The following is a 19,310-nucleotide window of genomic DNA, read 5'->3' as shown; positions in this document are numbered from 1 at the left end:
CTTAGACGACACTGCGAACACCTCGTGGTTTATGCAAGATGGTGCCCGGCCACATCGCACGGCTGACGTCTTTAATTTCCTGAATGAATATTTCGATGATCGTGTGATTACTTTGGGCTATCCCAAACATACAGGAGGCGGCGTGGATTGGCCTCCCTATTCGCCAGACATGAACCCCTGTGACTTCTTTCTGTGGGGACACTTGAAAGATCAGGTGTACCGCCAGAATCCAGAAACAATTGAAAAGCTAAAACAGTACATCTCATCTGCATGTGAAGCCATTCCGCCAGACACGTTGTCAAAGGTTTCGGGTAATTTCATTCAGAGACTACGCCATATTATTGCTACGCATGGTGGATATATGGAAAATATCGTACTATACAGTTTCCCAGACCGCAGCGCCATCTGTTGTTGACAATTGTAACTACTGTAATTTTGAAAGTTTGTCTGCCTGAAAATGTACTGTTGTCCCAAGCATATTGCAACAAACGGTGTATTTCTATCGCTGCTCGTTTAGTTTGTATTGCCGTTTCAAATATACCGGTCATTTCTGAAACACTCTGTAAAATACTTCCAATATTTGAAAAATATAAGTTGCTATATTTCTACTTAGTGGGGCATTTTGTCCAACTGTGCCAAAACTCCTTATAGCAATTGGGAGAAGAATTGAATTTCTATGACCTGTTGACATATTAGATATGTTATTCAGTGCAATGATATTCAAGTGGAACTGGTATACTAGCAAGTGAATAATTTAAGTTGGTCCAATTTTTTGCTGACAATATTTTACTGCAATGAATCACAGGTCTGCATAACCCCAATGGCCATCACAGGTGAGTATGGCATTGATGTGGGATCAGGTCCCATGTTTTGGAGAGGCACAGCTGCCAAGTGCTTTGTAAATTTGACCCAGGTTTGTGGTGATGTAATATATTTACATCAATTTAGTCTAATCTAGTCAGTCACTGTTACAATTTTGACATAACTGCATATATTTTTTCATGGTATTACTATATGTTAATAAATTTAACCCATGTCTTATGTTCTTATCAAAATATATCTCTCCAAATTATTTTCAGTATTTGATGCTGACTATGACAAACAAAAAATGCTTTCCTTGAGTGCCACTGTGATTATGCGTAGGAGCACTTGGGTGTAGTGCACAAGATACTATAGTCTCTGTGCTATTACCTGTTTCTATGCAACATATATTCATCAGGTATAGATCAATGTTTGCCTTTCCAGATTTTTGTTTATTGTTTCTATCTGGAATTTCTATCACTGTAACACAATACGCAGCACAAAAATTCTTATTGTGAGTCATTTATTTATGTACTGAAGGCTGATGTTGCCGATGCTATATTATTAATGTACACTGACAATAACAAAATACACATTTAAAAAAGGTGAAAATTTGTCATCCTGGACTTTGTCACAAATCCTGTGTTGTCACAATAATTGTCGCTGGTTTTCAGGAAAAACACAAATATTCTTAAGTATAAATTTAATTTATTGATCCTTCAGAGTGTTGCAATTTCTTTTAGTGTAGAATGCTAACAGATAATTAAACTCTTTTTTTCACTTAAATAATAGTATTCCCTTTCCAAATATTATAGAGGTCTTTGCCAATCATAACACAAAAATGAAGATTATGCTAACAGTTTTTAAATGTTAGTTCTCTTTGTTGTTTAATGCTGTTTAGACCTGCCAACATATGAAAGACAATATAGGCATACCTTCTGCAATCAGTCTGGCACATAGGATAAGGTAACAGTTTTTTCCTTAGTTAAAAGTCTTTTTAATGATGGTAGGATATCAGCTGTTTAAAACCATTTTTGGTATCAGTTGATTCCAATGAAAGCCTTACTCCAGAATAATTCGATTCACTGGGACTTTGACAGCCATAATTAGTTGTATTACAATGTGGTAAATTAAAAAAATATATATACTAAAGCTTTTAATACTGATAAGGTGTAGTTTATGCATTGTGATTCACTATGAAATTTCACAACCACACAAATGAGATGAACATTGGGAGACACTGTTGACAACCTTTTGTGGATAATATATTGTTCAACCAATTAAGACCTTTTCTGTGTTACATAACACATATGTTATATAATATTATATTAAAGATAAAACTGTAGACTAAATCAGGACTCAAATACAGACAACTGTCTTGTGTGAACTGGGCTGTTCCAGTTGTCACACATAGGGACTTCAGGACTTCTAGACTGCCACAAGGCTACAATTTGCCACTGCCTCCTCTCCAAACTTCTCTTCTTTTGAACTTGGAAGTAACAGAGAGCAGCTAGTGGCAAAACTGAAGCTCTGATTTGACTCTAGGGGAGCTATTCATACCCCAACTGAAACAAAAGGACTTGTGATAGCCAAATGTTCAGTTCAAGTCCTGGCATGATACACAGTTTTACTTTTGTTACAGATGATCCGCAAAATTTGCACTTTATCAAGAGTAAATTAATTCCATCCCAGTACAGAAGTGGATCACAAATTACAACTATAAAGCATTAAATCAGAATCACCTTCAACTGCCTACAGTTCAAATCTTATTTCACTTATGCAACCACTTTCATCATTTCACTACATCATCTTCAAGTCCCTTGACCTACATTTATGAAGAATCCAGTCGTGCCTGCAATTGAAATAGGGAGTTGCATTTAGTAACTGGTACCTATAGACCTTTTTTTTTTTTTTAACAATGTGATCCCGTCATTCATTAACTGCAGTGGGTCACATTGTTAAAAAAGTAATCTATGGACACCAATTATGAAACTGGTCACCTAAGTAAAATTATATTTGAAATACAGGCAGCTAAAGGTATTTCTGATCTGACTTTTATACTGAACAGCCAAAGTCCTTCAACCATTAACTTCTTTTTCGTGACATTTGTAGATAACTGACAATGACATGGAGTATAAAAACTCTGTTTTGGAACTACAGATCTACTTTTAGGTTCAGCTTAACAGTTTCTTCAACAGTGGCTTCCACTATGGGTTCCCCCCAATCATGATAAAAAGAGAGTGCTACATTTTTGGCACCAACCAAGCTCATTTCCATTGCACTTGCAGCCCATTCTATAGCATTGATATGATAGAGATTATCATGTATTCGAAATTTATCATGCCTCCAATCAGCACGATAGTGTGGGTATGCCAGCCAATCTTTCACAACTATTTTATCTACTGATTTAAACAAACTATCTATCTGTTCTCTTGACAAAGGTACTTGAGAAAAAACTTTCCATACATCAGACTTTTTGTTGGGCATACCACTTACAGGATAGATCCTACCAATTGAATTAAATCCTAAGTCAGTTCTCACACACAAAATCTCATCAACAACATCTGCAGCATCTTCAAAACCAAAGAATGTATGATTGAGTTCTCCTTTTACAACTGTACTTACTGTACGATGATAATTACCAGAGGGTTCATATATAAATGTAGAAGGGAAATTTCTAAATGTAAAATTGGAATTAATGTTTTCAGCATATGGAAATGCCATAATAACAGCATCATATTTTATGGAATGATTTCCTGTGCTATGTATTAAATATTTTCCTGTATTGAGCAGCTCAATGGATGACACATGTACTTTCTTTAAAGTAGCACCAGAAGCATCTAACATTTTAACTGGCAACTTGAAGTTCCCACCTTCAACTGCGAACAAACCAGCACCAGCCCCAGCAAGAGCAACGGATCCTGAAAATATTCACTGATTCAAAAATTCATTCACATAATTAGACTGAAAAGTATATAAGAACTATAAAGGATCACATTTAGTCAAAGAAAGGACACAAGACTATTTTGTAATTTCTTTCCTAAACATAATTTAATTCCACAGAGTTTGATTCAAGCCCTTTGCGTAAGTCATGAAATACAAAAACACACACACTAACAGTGGTTAATTCATATAATAAACCTTAAGAGCTGTTACATAAATAAATTAAAAAACATTTCCATATGCACAATGAAAGGTAACATTAATGAAATCTGACTAAACAAATGTTTATTCTATTCACCACTTATTTTTTTAGTGTAGACCTTTTAGGGTGCACTGAATGCCTTGTTATCAGATTGTTATTAAACTCTATCCCAACGGGACTTAGATACAACATGCTCACTAACATCAAGAGCGTTAACAGATGGTGCACTAACATAGTTTTTGCAAAGATGAGTAAAGTTACCTTAAAATTAAGATTATAGTGGCCAAACAGAAAATTGAACTAATGTACTCAGCATCAAACCGATGTTGTACTAAGAATTACGTGATCAATAATTTTAAGAAGTTATTGTTCCTTTGATAATCAGGCACAAAAATGTGAACACAGTACACTAACTGAGCATACAGAGTGAGGCATTTAAAACCGTTTGTCAGAATATTTGGCAAAATACACATCAGATTAAAAAAACGTGGTAATAAATGTTGTTTAAATTGAAGAGTGGCATCCGTTAACATAACGCTCAACCCCCCATGCATCACCCGCAGGGGCAGGAGGGGTTACTTGGAAATCTTAAATAAGAGCCCCTATTTTTTATTGCATATTTGGATTGCCCATGAAAAAATATGTACCTTTTGAATGAAATATTTCTTTCATTGCATGAGAGAGGGCACTGAAATCAGCAAACATGAGAATGAGGTAACAACTGTTGCAGAACAGTACTATCTCAAACAAATACACATCATATTATGACAATTGAAGTCTTTTTTGATATTTTTGATAATGCTATGATGTGACACCTCCCACAATCAAATGAAGCACAGACTCTGATCACATGCTCAGCCTGTGCACGATACTTCAATGATTTGGACTGTAGACATCTCATCGCAATTGTTCAATGATGTTAACGACTGTAGAGAGAGTCCATATCATTGCTGCATATTTTGAGGCTCATAGAAATGTTGACGAAGATTGTCAAAGGTATGTTACTCTGTTCCCCAATACGAATGTTCCATCTGCAGTGAAGTTTCACAGTACTGTCCACCTGTTTATTGAAATGAGAAGTGTTAAACCTAGAGAAAGAGTCCAATCGTGGCCCATAACGAAAATAACATAGTGAATGTTTTAGCTGTGGTTGCTGCAAATCTTCACGTTAGTTCTCAGAAAATTGTGCGAGGTTCAGGAATTTCACAAAGAAATGTGCTACGCATACTGCATGCATACAAATGACACCATTTTCATTTATCGCTGCATCAAGAACTGCAAGGTGACAATTTTCACAACTGCCTGAATTTCTGCAACTGCATACAGCAACAACTGGCAGTCATTGATAATTTCATTTCACAGATACTTTTCTCCAATGAATCAAATTTTACTAATCGTGGTCAAGTGAATCGATATAATATGCATTATTGGTCCTTGGAGAATCCCCATTGGGTAAGGCAAGTTGAATGTCAATGCCCATGGAGTGTCAACGTTTGGTGCAGTATTTTAGGCACCCAGGTAATTGGTCGATACTTCACAGAAAGTAATCTGGCTGGTCAAACGCACAGCAACATTGTGGATAATGTTTTACAATACTAATGGACAATGTTCCACTTCAAACAAGACTGGATATGTGGTTTCAACATCATGGATGCCCAGCACATTATTCATGACTAGCTCGAGAAGATCTGAATCAAAAGTACCTGGGTCAATGGATCGGATGAGAAGGCCCTCAATCATGGCCCACACGTTCACCTGATTTGACTTCTGCCAACAACGTTTATTACCACTTTTTTTTAATCCTATGTGTATTTTGACAAGTATTCCAACAGTTTTAAATGCCTCACCCTGTATATTAGAAATTTTGCCCAAAATGAAGAATTGTTTTTTGAAAAGCTCCAGCCCACTCTTCTTTATTCTGGAATACACTGACAGATGTAGAACCCATTTTCAACATGCTTTCTAACAAGTTTCTATTTTCCTCTATTTTCTCTTTTTAATGCAATTTACACACACGACAATAATTCTGACAGCCTACAAACCCACCCCCAAAAACATATATTTTAAGCTTGATTAACCGATTATAGATTTTTTTTCAGATAGCTTTGATTGGAGGTGTCTGACAGTTGCCAATGTCCAACTTATGGTTCGTCCCCATAGCAAAATCCCAACAAGAACAAGAGAACATAGTCAAACAACAATTGGTAATATACATCTAAATCCAACTGCCTTTCAAGAAATAGATATGAGTGCCATAGTAAATGGTTTAGGTAAACCATGGTGGTCAAAAGGTACGAATAAAGCACTCCATAAAACAAGTTTAACTAAAAAAGAACACACAATTTCATAGAATCATAAATACTGATACAGTCATGAATCCAGAAAGACTATACTATGAATGAGACACAGAAGACGGGAATTTAATTCTTTCCTAAAAATATTCTTACAATACTACAAATTCAGTTTTCTTCTGCAGTTGGTCTGGAACAGTTACAGTGGGAATCAACAAAAGAGAGACTAACATATGGTACCTAAGCACAAGTGACAGGAGGTGAGAACTTCAACTTCATTTAATGCAAAAGGCCAGCTCTAATCAATAATTAATAGGGCAGTTTAACAGTATAGCAAATTTCATTACTTTCACTTCAAAAAAAAAAAAAAAAAAAAAAAAAAAAAAAAAAAAAAAAAAAAAAAACTTTGTGCATGAAGCACTAAAAATTGAATATTCTGATAACGCAGAGGCAATATGGAGTACTATCAGACATGAAATGATATTAAACTCCAATAATTTGTCACTAAATTCAAAAAAATCTTTCTAACACTAAAAGAAAACACAGGGGCATAAAATGGGCCATCAAAATCAGATCCATTAGCCTTAGACAGGCACTGCATACTCCACTGTCAGACACCAGTTTTGCCACATCATCTGTTAGAGAGATCACAAAGATCATTAAGTCACTGAACAGCAGTAGCTCTTCTGGCTATGATGATATTTCAAAAAAATACTGAAATCTTAGCTGGATTGGTCACATTCCAAAAGTTATCATTCTAACCCATTACATCCTGCATCACCACAGCAAACTAATGACTCATTGCGTCCAGCACATGACCTTCCCACCATTAGCCAATGTCCAGAATCTATTATATTCTACTGCATCTTTAAAGATCTTGTTATTATTTATCATTTACAGTGTTTCTATTAACTCAGTGCTGAAGCAAACTAATTTCACACTGACTCTCTAATAAAATAGAAAGAAACTTCCACATGGGAAAAATATATTAAAAACAAAGATTCCAAGACTTGCCAAGCGGGAAAGCGCCGGCAGACAGGCACATGAACAAAACACACAAACACACACACAGAATTACTAGCTTTCGCAACCGATGGTTGCTTCTTCAGGAAGGAGAGGGAAAGACAAAAGGATGTGGGTTTTAAGGGAGAGGGTAAGGAGTCATTCCAATCCCGGGAGCGGAAAGACTTCCCTTAGGGGAAAAAAAGGGACAGGTGTACACTCGCGCACACACACACACACACACACACACACACACACACACATATCCATCCGCACATACACAGACACAAGCAGACATATTTAAAGGCAAAGAGTAAGGGCAGAGATGTCAGTCGAGGCGGAAGTACAGAGGCAAAGAAGTTGTTGAAAGACAGGTGAGGTATGAGCGGCGGCAACTTGAAATTAGCGGAGGTTGAGGCCTGGCGGATATCGAGAAGAGAGGATATACTGAAGGGCGAGTTCCCATCTCCGGAGTTCGGATAGGTTGGTGTTGGTGGGAAGTATCCAGATAACTCGGACGGTGTAACACTGTGCCAAGATGTGCTGGCCGTGCATCAAGGCATGTTTAGCCACAGGGTGATCCTCATTACCAACAAACACTGTCTGCCTGTGTCCATTCATGCGAATGGACAGTTTGTTGCTGGTCATTCCCACATAGAAAGCGTCACAGTGCAGGCAGGTCAGTTGGTAAATCACATGGGTGCTTTCACACGTGGCTCTCCCTTTGATCGTGTACACCTTCCGGGTTACAGGACTGGAGTAGGTGGTGGTGGGAGGGAGCATAGGACAGGTTTTACACCGGGGGCGGTTGCAAGGGTAGGAGCCAGAGGGTAGGGAAGGTGGTTTGGGGATTTCATAGGGATGAACCAAGAGCTTACGAAGGTTAGGTGGACGGCGGAAAGACACTCTTGGTGGAGTGGTGACAGAATACTTCCCGGGACTGGATCAGACCTTGAATGTGGCTCTCCAGCAGGGATACGACTTCCTAAAATCCTGCCCCGAAATGAGATCCATCCTTCATGAAATCCTTCCCACTCCAAGGGGAAACTACGGCCGTAATTATTCCCGAGAGCATGCAGCTCTACTGTATGGTTCAATGATGATGGCGTCCTCTTGGGTAAAATATTCCGGAGGTAAAATAGTCCCCCATTTGGATCTCCGGGCGGGGACTACTCGAGAGGATGTCGTTATCAGGAGAAAGAAAACTGGCGTCCTACGGATCGGAGCGTAGAATGTCAGATCCCTTAATCGGGCAGGTAGATTAGAAAATTTAAAAAGGGAAATGGATAGGTTAAAGTTAGATATAGTGGGAATTAGTGAAGTTTGGTGGCAGGATGAACAAGACTTCTAGTCAGTTGACTACAGGATTATAAACACAAAATCAAATAGGGGTAATGCAGGAGTAGGTTTAATAATGAATAGGAAAATAGGAATGCGGGTAAGCTACTACAAACAGCATAGTGAAGGCATTATTGTGGCAAAGATAGATACGAAGCCCACGCCTACCACAGTAGTTCAAGTTTATATGCCAGCTAGCTCTGCAGATGACGAAGAAATTGAAGAAATGTATGATGAAATAAAAGAAATTATTCAGATAGTGAAGGGAGATGAAAATTTAATAGTCATGGGTGACTGGAATTCGAGTGTAGGAAAAGGGAGAGAAGGAAACATAATAGGTGAATATGGATTGGGGCTAAGAAATGAAAGAGGAAGCCGCCTAGTAGAATTTTGCACAGAGCACAACCTAATCATAGCTAACACTTGGTTCAAGAATAATAAAAGAAGGTTGTATACATGGAAGAATCCTGGAGATACTACAAGGTATCAGTTAGATTATATAATGGTAAGACAGAGATTTAGGAACCAGGTTTTAAATTGTAAGACATTTCCAGAGGCAGATGTGGACCCTGACCACAATCTATTGGTTATGAACTGTAGATTAAAACTGAAGAAACTGCAAAAAGGTGGGAATTTAAGGAGATGGGACCTGGATAAACTGACTGAAAGAACCAGTGGTTGTACAGAGTTTCAGGGAGAGCATAAGGGAACAATTGACAGGAATGGGGGAAAGAAATACAGTAGAAGAAGAATGGGTAGCTCTGAGGGATGAAGTAGTGAAGGCAGCATAGAATCAAGTAGGTAAAAAGACGAGGGCTAGTAGAAATCCTTGCACAACAGAAGAAATATTGAATTTAATTGATGAAAGGAGAAAATATAAAAACGCAGTAAATGAAGCAGGCAAAAAGGAATACAAACATCTCAAAAATGAGATCGACAGGAAGTGCAAAATGGCTAAACAGGGATGGCTAGAGGACAGATGTAAGGATGTAGAAGCTTATCTCACTAGGGCTAAGATAGATACTGCCTACAGGAAAATTAAAGAGACCTTTGGAGAGAAGAGAACCACTTGTCTGAATATCAAGAGCTCAGATGGAATCCCAGTTCTAAGCAAAGAAGGGAAAGCAGAAAGGTGGAAGGAGTATATAGAGGGTCTATACAAGGGCGATGTACTTGATGACAATATTATGGAAATGGAAGAGGATGCAGATGAAGACGAAATGTGAGATGTGATACTGCGTGAAGAATTTGACAGAGCACTGAAAGACCTGAGTCGAAACAAGGCCCCAGGTGTAGACAACATTCCATTAGAACTACTGACAGCCTTGGGAGTCCTGATAAAACTCTACCATCTGGTGAGCAATATGTATGAGACAGGCCAAATACCCTCAGACTTCCAGAAGAATGTAATAATCCAAATCCCAAAGAAAGCAGGTGTTGACAGATGTGAAAAATACCGAATTATCACTTTAATATGTCACAGCTGCAAAATACTAACGTGAATTCTTTAGAGACAAATGGAAAAACCTCCCCTCATAATTCAGTACTACCAAGGACTGGAGCAACTGAATTACATCCTCCGTCACGGTTTCACTTACCTCTCGTCGTGTCCTGAAATGATAAATGTCCTGCCCACTATCCTTCTCACCCCTCCCACAGTGGTATTCTGCCGTCCGCCAAACCTGCACAATATACTCATCCATCCTTACACAATCACTGCTCCAAATCCCTTGCCTCATGGCTCATACCCCTATAAAAGACCTAGATGCAAGATCTGTCCCATACACCTACACCAGTCCGGTCACCACATCACCTATCCCATCAAAGGCAGGGCTACCTGTGAAACCAGTCATGTAGTCTACAAGCTAAGCTAACCACTGTGATGCATTCTATGTAGGCATGACAGCAAACAATTTGTCTGTCCGCACAAATGGCCACCGACAAACTGTGGCCAAGAAACAAGTGGACCACCCTGTTGCTGAACACACTTCCAAACATGATATCCTTCATTTCAATGACTGTTTCACAGCCTGTGCCATATGGATCCTTCCCACCAACGCTAGCTTTTCTGAATTGTGCTGGTGGGAACTTTCCCTGCATTACATCCTATGTTCCCGTAACTCTCTTGGCCTCAACCTTCATTAGTCACTGTCCTCACCCGTCCACCATGTTGCCATTCCAGCACCACACCCAGTCTTTTTTGATAAATACCCCTTATGACTGTACTTTTGATATTAAGTGTTGGTGTGGTACGGGATGAAATGCTTTCTGAAGGCCAAGAAATACTGCATTCACCTGTCTTCCTTGACCCAAGTGTTTCAAGATGTCAAGTGAAAAAAGCACAACTTGGGTTCTGTCTGACCGATATTTTCAGAATTCACGTCGGTCGGCATGGGGTCCCGTTCTTCAAAAACGGTTGTTCTAGGTACACATCTATATAGTGCTTGGTCAACTAGTCTTCTAAACTTCAAATAAAATTGTGACATGCTCATGGGTAAGAGCTAAATGTTTCAAGTTCCTCTTTAAGATGTATCGTGGCTGCCCTTTACTTAGTCTACTGAACATGTAAATCTTTCTATCTGTTTTACCTGTCTTTTATACTCATTGTAGCTACAAGCACTTCATGGTCACTGATAACAGTTTTGACAAGAGCATGAGGTCAGGTCTAATTGATGACATGAGACCTAATATCAAATGAACTTTGAAATACGATTAGAGCAAGCAGTATTTCTTGACAGCAGAAGTTCAAGGTAAACTTAACCACATGCACCAGTTTACCACCAGAAGATTATTGCGATTGCAAAACTAGTTACCAGATTTATTTTCACTGTGAATAGACTTCAAGACTACCTTTTATAGATAATTTTCAGAGAATGCCTTTAACATCAATTCGCAGGGCATCTTGTCACAGCAATGACTTACAACTATATTTAACACAACCAACTGTTGTTCAATTGAAGTCTCATCCAATGATGACAACATGAGTGGGGAACATATGTACTAGTGAGCTGAGATTTTCTCTGAATTTTCAGTCACATGTGGGAGGATATCTGGTGGTATATGTTTATGCTAACCTTCCATAAGTTTAGCCAATCCATCTGCATCTACACACATACTCCACAGGCCTCCATGGGCTGCATGTTCAAGGGTACACCCTGTACCATTGTTAATCACTCCCTTTCCTGATCCACTTGCAAATGAAGCATAGGAAAAATGATTGCCTATATGCTTCTGTGTGAGCACCTGATTCCACTTACCTTATCTTCGCACCCTATTGGTGGTGGTAGGATTGTTCTGCAGCCTGTGCAAATGTCAGTTCTCTGAACTTTCTCAATAGTGTTTCATGAAAATAAAATGATCTTCCTTCCAGGGATTCCCATTTGAGTTCATGGAACATTTTCATAACACTCACTTGGTAATCAAATTCAACTTGCTAGTTATCCCAAACATTTCAGCAGTATCGACAAATTGTTTGCACATGTGTTCTGTATGCGGCCACCTTTATAGTTGAGCTCGCATACAGTCTCAATTTTTGTCTCAGTGGGTTTGAGATTTTTGCCTACCAGGCCATATGCAATACCTCCATTTCCCATTGGCCTTTTCTTTCTAAATACACTTATATTTACCTCAGAACACTCACTGCTGTCAATTTCAGCTTTCAGACAGCTTTTATTTAAAACTTCCTGGCAGATTAAAACTGTGTGCTCGACCGAGACTTGAACTCGGGACCTTTGCCTTTCGCGGGATAGTGCTCTGTTTGGAAGGTGGGAGACGAGGTACTGGCAGAAGTAAAGCTGTGAGGACAGGGCGTGAGTCATGCTTGGGTAGCTCAGTTGGCAGAGCACTTGCCCGCGAACAGCAAAGGTCCTGAGTTCGAGTCTCGGTCCGGCACACAGTTTTAATCTGCCAGGAAGTTTCAAATCAGCGCACACTCCGCTGCAGAGTTAAAATCTCATTCAGCTTTTATTTATCTAGTATTGTTCAAGCTGCACTGCTTTTCAGGAGTTATTTAAACTACAACACTTTGTTTCAAATGCTTTGGTAGTTTGTGACGTTACAGCCTTTATCACTGCGATTTTTAACATGTAAAAGTTTTTTTTCTGTATTCGCGTCAGTATGTGCGAACTTTTAACATATACCAATGAATTTTGTAACCAGATATCTTTGCCGCGCTCCTGAAAAGCGCAGAATATCACGATAGCTATAAACTGTTATACGCTGCTATCGATCAGTAAAAAAACGACGCACCTATGTTTCAAAATAACAATTGTCAATTTTTACTTCTGCAGGGAGCCGCACCGCTCTCTAGCTGTCCTCCTGTGAATGTGTTGCGAGTCGGATGCAAAAGTATTGTGCTCCATACTGATATAATCATTTTATTGTAACTTTAAGAGTTTAAGTGATTAAAAATATATGTAGCCACAAACAAGCGAGAATGTGTATCATGAAAATTCGCTCCACCGAACTACTGACGGCCTTGGGAGAGCCAGTCATGACAAAACTCTACCAGCCGGTGAGCAAGATGTATGAGACAAGCGAAATACCCTCAGACTTCAAGAATAATATAATAATTCCAATCCCAAAGAAAGCAGGTGCTGACAGATGTGAAAATTACCGAGCGATCAGTTTGATAAGTCACAGCTGCAAAATACTAACGCGAATTCTTTACAGACGAACCGAAAAACTGGTAGATGCGGACCTCAGGGAGGATCAGTTTGGATTCCGTAGAAATGTTGGAACACGTGAGGCAATACTGACCTTACGACTTATCTTAGAAGAAAGATTAAGAAAAGGCAAACCTACGTTTCTAGCATTTGTAGACTTAGAGAAAGTACGTTTCTAGCATTTGTAGACTTAGAGAAAGCTTTTGACAATGTTGACTGGAATACTCTCTTTCAAATTCTAAAAGTGGCAGGGGTAAAATACAGGGAGCGAAAGGCTATTTACAATTTGTACAGAAACCAGATGGCAGTCATAAGAGTCGAGGGGCATGAAAGGGAAGCAGTGGTTGGGAAAGGAGTGAGACAGGGTTGTAGCCTCTCCCCGATGTTATTCAATCTGTATGTTGAGCAAGCAGTAAAGGAAACGAAAGAAAAATTCGGAGTAGGTATTAAAATTCATGGAGAAGAAGTAAGAACTTTGAGGTTCGCCGATGACATTGTCATTCTGTCAGAGACAGCAAAGGACCTGGAAGAGCAGTTGAACGGAATGGACAGCGTCTTGAAAGGAGGATATAAGATGAACATCAGCAAAAGCAAAACGAGGATAATGGAATGTAGTCAAATTAAATCGGGTGATGCCGAGGGAATTAGATTAGGAAATGAGACACTTAAAGTAGTGAAGGAGTTTTGCTATTTAGGAAGTAAAATAACTGACCATGGTCGAAGTAGAGAGGATATAAAATGTAGACTGGCAATGCCAAGGAAAGCGTTTCTGAAGAAGAGAAATTTGTTAACATCGAATATAGATTTAACTATCAGGAAGTCGTTTCTGAAAGTATTTGTTTGGAGTGTAGCCATGTATGGAAGTAAAACATGGACAATAACTAGTTTGGACAAGAAGAGAATAGAAGCTTTCGAAATGTGGTGCTACAGAATAATACTGAAGATAAGGTGGATAGATCATGTAACTAATGAGGAGGTATTGAATAGGATTGGGGAGAAGAGAAGTTTGTGGCACAACTTGACTAGAAGAAGAGATCGGTTGGTAGGACATGTTTTGAGGCAACAAGGGATCACAAATTTAGCATTGGAGGGCAGTGTGGAAGGTAAAAATCGTAGAGGGAGACCAAGAGATGAATACACTAAGCAGATTCAGAAGGATGTAGGTTGCAGTAGGTACTGGGAGATGAAGAAGCTTGCACAGGATACAGGATAGAGTAGCATGGAGAGCTGCATCCAACCAGTCTCAGGACTGAAGACAACAACAACAACAACAACAACAACAACAACAACAGTTCTGTCTAAAGAGTAGTTCATTTGACCTTCAAATTCGACCTAACTCTATCCTTTCTGTAGCTTAACGTAAAAAAACACTTTTTTTTCTACGTAAATATTTGAACATTTTCTGTAACCTTTTGCTTGGACTATTTGTTTTATACTGTAGTTAGTATTCTCGTGTAAGTTTAAGATGGATGCCATTTCAGTCTTTTCTGTGTAACAGCGTTGGCAATCAATTGTTTCAACGGCGTTGACTCCATCTTGTCTTTTTGCTACAGACATGTGTCAGTTATTACCTACGTAACATTAGGCATTTGACGAACGCGCCGCGACTTTAACTTGCGCGGCAAGAATAATTGACAATCAGAATTTCAGTTGGCAGTACCCATTTTAAGTTGGCAATAGTTGAATTTCATTATGGCGGACGGACAATCGAGCGTGAACTCTGCAGACGAAAGCGACGACACTGTTAACAAACATTACCGACTCCGCTCACGCGGAACGACGGCCAGGACAGACGACAGGCAAGAGGTAGCTAACGTGGACGACACTCAGCAGGAAACACCCACCTCCCCGGTAACGGTATCAATTGACACTGTCAAAATGTTACAGGAATTGATACTAGACAGGCAGGAGAGGGAACAGCGCGAACGTGATCGCGAACAACGTGAGAAAGACAGAGACACGTTTTCATCAGAGTTGAAAACGGATATGACAACACAGATTGACTCAGTTAGGAATGACGTAAATACCACCATTGATGCGAAAGTCGGCTCTCTCACAGCACAGATAGATTCGGTTAAGGGTGACGTCACGGCACAAATAACCACTTTGACAACACAGATAAGCACTCTGAATAACAAAATTGATAACATTGGTCAGAATCTCACAACTCAAATCGAAGCGTGTCGCAAAGAAACCGATTCGGTAAAACTTGCGTATAAAACAGTTGCACGACAGGTAGACGAGTTAGCGACAGCGGTAGCCACTGTAGAATCAATGCAATGCAATGGCGAATGACATTTCGGACCGAACTATTGAGGAAAGAGTTAACAGCAGTGTTGCTTCGCACACTAAAGCACTTACCGAACATTACAAAGAATGGATTGATGTACAAGAGAAGCTTGTTGAGGAGAAGGTTACACGTGACTTGAAATATGTTGTTAAATCCGCAACCTTAGACATATTATCTGCATCCGGCAGTTCAGGAGACACTGTTTGTACTGAACTAGGCCAAATTAGACGAGTGTTTACCCGGGATTTGCCGGAATGGCGGAAGCAAGTAACAGATGAGATATCCGACCTGAAACAGCAAATTCAAACATTACAGTATGATAACCAGAGTGACGGGAAACACTCACTACCTTCTGAGCCAGACGAACATCAATACCAGACAACACAACCGCGACCAAAAAATGAATTTAACGATTCACACAACAACAACACTGAACAATTGACACTCACAACCCTCTTGAAAGAGGAGTGTGTATTGAAACACAGAGTTTTTCAACCATTCCAACCGGAAATGCGAAATATTCATCCAGTCGTTTTCCTAAAGAACTTTTCAGGAGTCTTTCCAGGTGCCTGGAATGACAAACAGAGAATACAATTCATTACCGGATACATACAAGGAGAAAGTGCTATATGGGGAACCAAGATGGTTGATAAGTGCAAAACCTTTAACGAGTTTGAGAAGAACTTTTTAAGCAAATTTTGGAGCGCAGGTGTTCAGCAACGCCTACGCAAAGAGGTCTACAACGCCGAACCTTTCCATTCGAACAGTGGCGGACTTCGCCGGTACTTTGAAAAGTACTTGAGAAAGATACAATATTGGGACACTCCCATAACAACAAAAGATGTTATTATGATTCTTAAGTCAAAACTACCCATTTCCATACGTGAAAAATTAGTGAACGTGTCAGAGGAAGATCAGGACACATTTTTATCCGTCCTTGATTCGCTCGATCTTATACACGAAGACGCGCGTGCGAATGCTAACCGTAAGAACAACAACGCAGGCACGTATTCGAATGGAAACGGTAGTAATGGAAATGGTTCACACGAAACACAATACAGAAACAAACAGTACAATAACCGCAATAGAGGCCGAAACAATGGTTACCGTGATGGTAAACACAAAAACAAGCATTACGGCAACCAACGGTACAATCCAATATACAACACGCAACAACAGTATTACGGGAATGCCCCATACCAATCAAACAGTAACGGTAGTAACTTCTACCAGAATGGGAACAAATACAAGGGTAAACGTTGCAACGATCAAAATTGTGAAGGTGAGCTACCTCCACCACAACCCTATGGGCAGCCACAACACCAGCAACAACCATTCATGCAACAACAACAGTACACGCCACCACAACAGGACTTTAGATACAATAACAATAAACCAAGAAAACAATACAATCCACTGGTATATTTTACGCAGGCAAGTAATGTACCGATTTTTCAGCCTGGTAACCAAGTGCAGTACCAACAAGGGTTTGATACAAATCAACACACACAATGGGTAAAAAACCAGCGAGAATGGTCACGTGATGTGACAGAATAATCAAATCAGTCGCATCACAAGAAAGCGGAAAACTAAAGGCAGCACCTTTTCGCCTCCTTGGGGATGCTGCGGGACATAATGGGGGCAAACTCGACCTCGAACGACTTAATGTAATACGTTATGATCGTGACACTAACTTGAGAGACGATTTGTTGCAGGAAAATATTGAGACAGACTTGAATGACGTATGGGAAGACGAAGTACGAGCAATGACTAAAATTTACATAGCCAATACACCAATAGATGCTATTATTGATACTGGTGCAAATGTAAATGCTTTATCACTATGTATGTTTAAGAAAGTTTCTGCAGGGATGAAAATTTTAACGTTACCAGTACAAGGTTGTTCAGTAACAGGAGCGGTAGGATCTTTATCATAGTGAGTCAATTTGCAAGCTCAGGTACCGATAAGGATTAATTCTACTTCTTTCATGTGTGTATTTCTAGTAGTTAAGAATTTGTCAGTGTCATGCTTATTAGGAATGGAGTTCCTGAGGAAGAATAAGGCAGTGATTGATATAGAAAAGGGTATCTGTACAATTCGAGTAGGTGAACAGGAGGTAACGCTGCAATTGTTGCGTGGCAAGGTCAAAAGAGTCAACACTGAGCACAAAGTTAAGGTACGCAGACTGGTACAGTGAATGTTTTTGAACCAAGCACATGACAAGACAGGGTAACAGTTGGACGGATTTTGATACTGATGACGGACTTCCGACTAGAGAAGAGATTTTGAATAAAGTAAGCGAATCAAGTGAACTTGATTACATACAAAGGCAAGATTTACTGCACTTACTTATGAGGTATCTTCATGTCTTTTCTTCGAAACCTGGAGTAATACGTGACTACGAATATGACATGAAGGTCACTCCCCATTCTACTTTTTGCAAGACAACGTCCTCTGTCCCGTATGCAAGGCGCGAGGCTGTGAAAAATGAAATACGTAAAATACTTAAGTGGGAGATCATTGAACCGTCAGACTCACCTTACAGTAGTCCGTTATTGCCAGTTTTGAAGCAGGATGGTAGTGTACGTATAGTTTTGGATGCAAGAAACATAAATAAAATAATTATTCCAGTAAGAACTCGACCTGAGGCTATGGATGAACAATTACAAAGGTTCCATGGAGTAAAATTCCTCACATCGGTAGACATGAGATCGAGCTACTGGCAGGTCAAGATGACATCACAGTCTCGAAAATATACAGCGTTTATATTTGCAGGTAGATCATACCAATTCAAAGTAGTTCCATTTGGTTTGAATGTGAGTTCAGGCATATTCATAGCTGCACTTGATCATGTATTAGGACCTGAACTGTTGGATCGAGTAACAGTGTATGTTGATGACTTACTGATTTCTACGAAATCTTGGGAAGAACATTTAGACATAATAAGCAAAGTTTTCCAGAGGTTTGTTGACTATGGAGTCACAGCTAATCTACATAAGTCTAAATTTGGTAAAAGCGAGATTAAACTTTTAGGACATCTTGTATCATCACAGGGAATTACCCCAGATCCAGACAAACTAGCAGCTATTAAAAACTTTCCTGTGCCCTCTTCTAAACGCCAGTTGAAAGGCTTCCTCGGAATGACTTCCTTTTTTAGAAAGTTTATTTCGGACCAGTCGATGAACAGTCAAGCATTACATGATCTTCTAAAGAAAAATACTCACTGGCATTGGACGCAAGAGTGTCAGGCAGATTTTGATCGCATTAAACAAGCACTTCTTAACAGCAATGTTTTGTTCCATCCAGACATGGATAAAGAATTCTGTATTTCGTCAGATGCTTCATTTCAGGGGCTTGGTTCTTGTTTGTTTCAAATAGAAGTAATTGATGGAAAAGAAGAGATAAGAGTTATCAGCTTTGCAAGTAGGGTTCTCACAGAATGTGAGAGGTCATACTCGGTGACAGAGTTGGAGGCTCTGGCCGTTGTATGGTCCTTTAAAAGGTTCAATTACTACATCCATGGTCGGAAAATTAAGGTCTTTTCTGATAACCAAGCTCTTAGTTTCTTGCTCTCGTGTAAACTACTTCATCCTCGTCTTACACGATGGAGTATCTTCTTGCAAGAGTATGATTTCGAAATAGTATACATCAAGGGTAAAAACAACATTATCGCGGATGCTTTGTCACGCATGCCGCAAGGACTTCCCGAGTCCAGTGAACTTATCGAGCAGATGTCTAACTACCGAATTCTTCTAATGAAAGACCCACTACATAGAAA

The 19,310-nt window shown here is 39.5% G+C and overlaps 1 protein-coding gene across 1 annotated transcript in view; it reads right to left on the bottom strand.

Moving 5' to 3' along the window:
* Window positions 1–1,489: 1,489 nt before the first annotated feature.
* Window positions 1,490–19,310, bottom strand: part of LOC126346176 (prenylcysteine oxidase 1-like) — a 90,464-nt gene continuing 72,643 nt past the window's right edge. The window contains exon 5 of the mRNA XM_050002165.1: window positions 1,490–3,722. Coding sequence (XP_049858122.1) covers window positions 2,956–3,722 — 767 coding nt within the window. The 3' untranslated portion in view covers window positions 1,490–2,955. The remainder of the gene's footprint in view (window positions 3,723–19,310) is intronic.

Source organism: Schistocerca gregaria, chromosome 1 (assembly GCF_023897955.1).
Source record: "Schistocerca gregaria isolate iqSchGreg1 chromosome 1, iqSchGreg1.2, whole genome shotgun sequence".
Lineage (NCBI taxonomy): Eukaryota > Metazoa > Arthropoda > Insecta > Orthoptera > Acrididae > Schistocerca > Schistocerca gregaria.
This window is presented reverse-complemented; position numbering and strand designations above follow the sequence as displayed.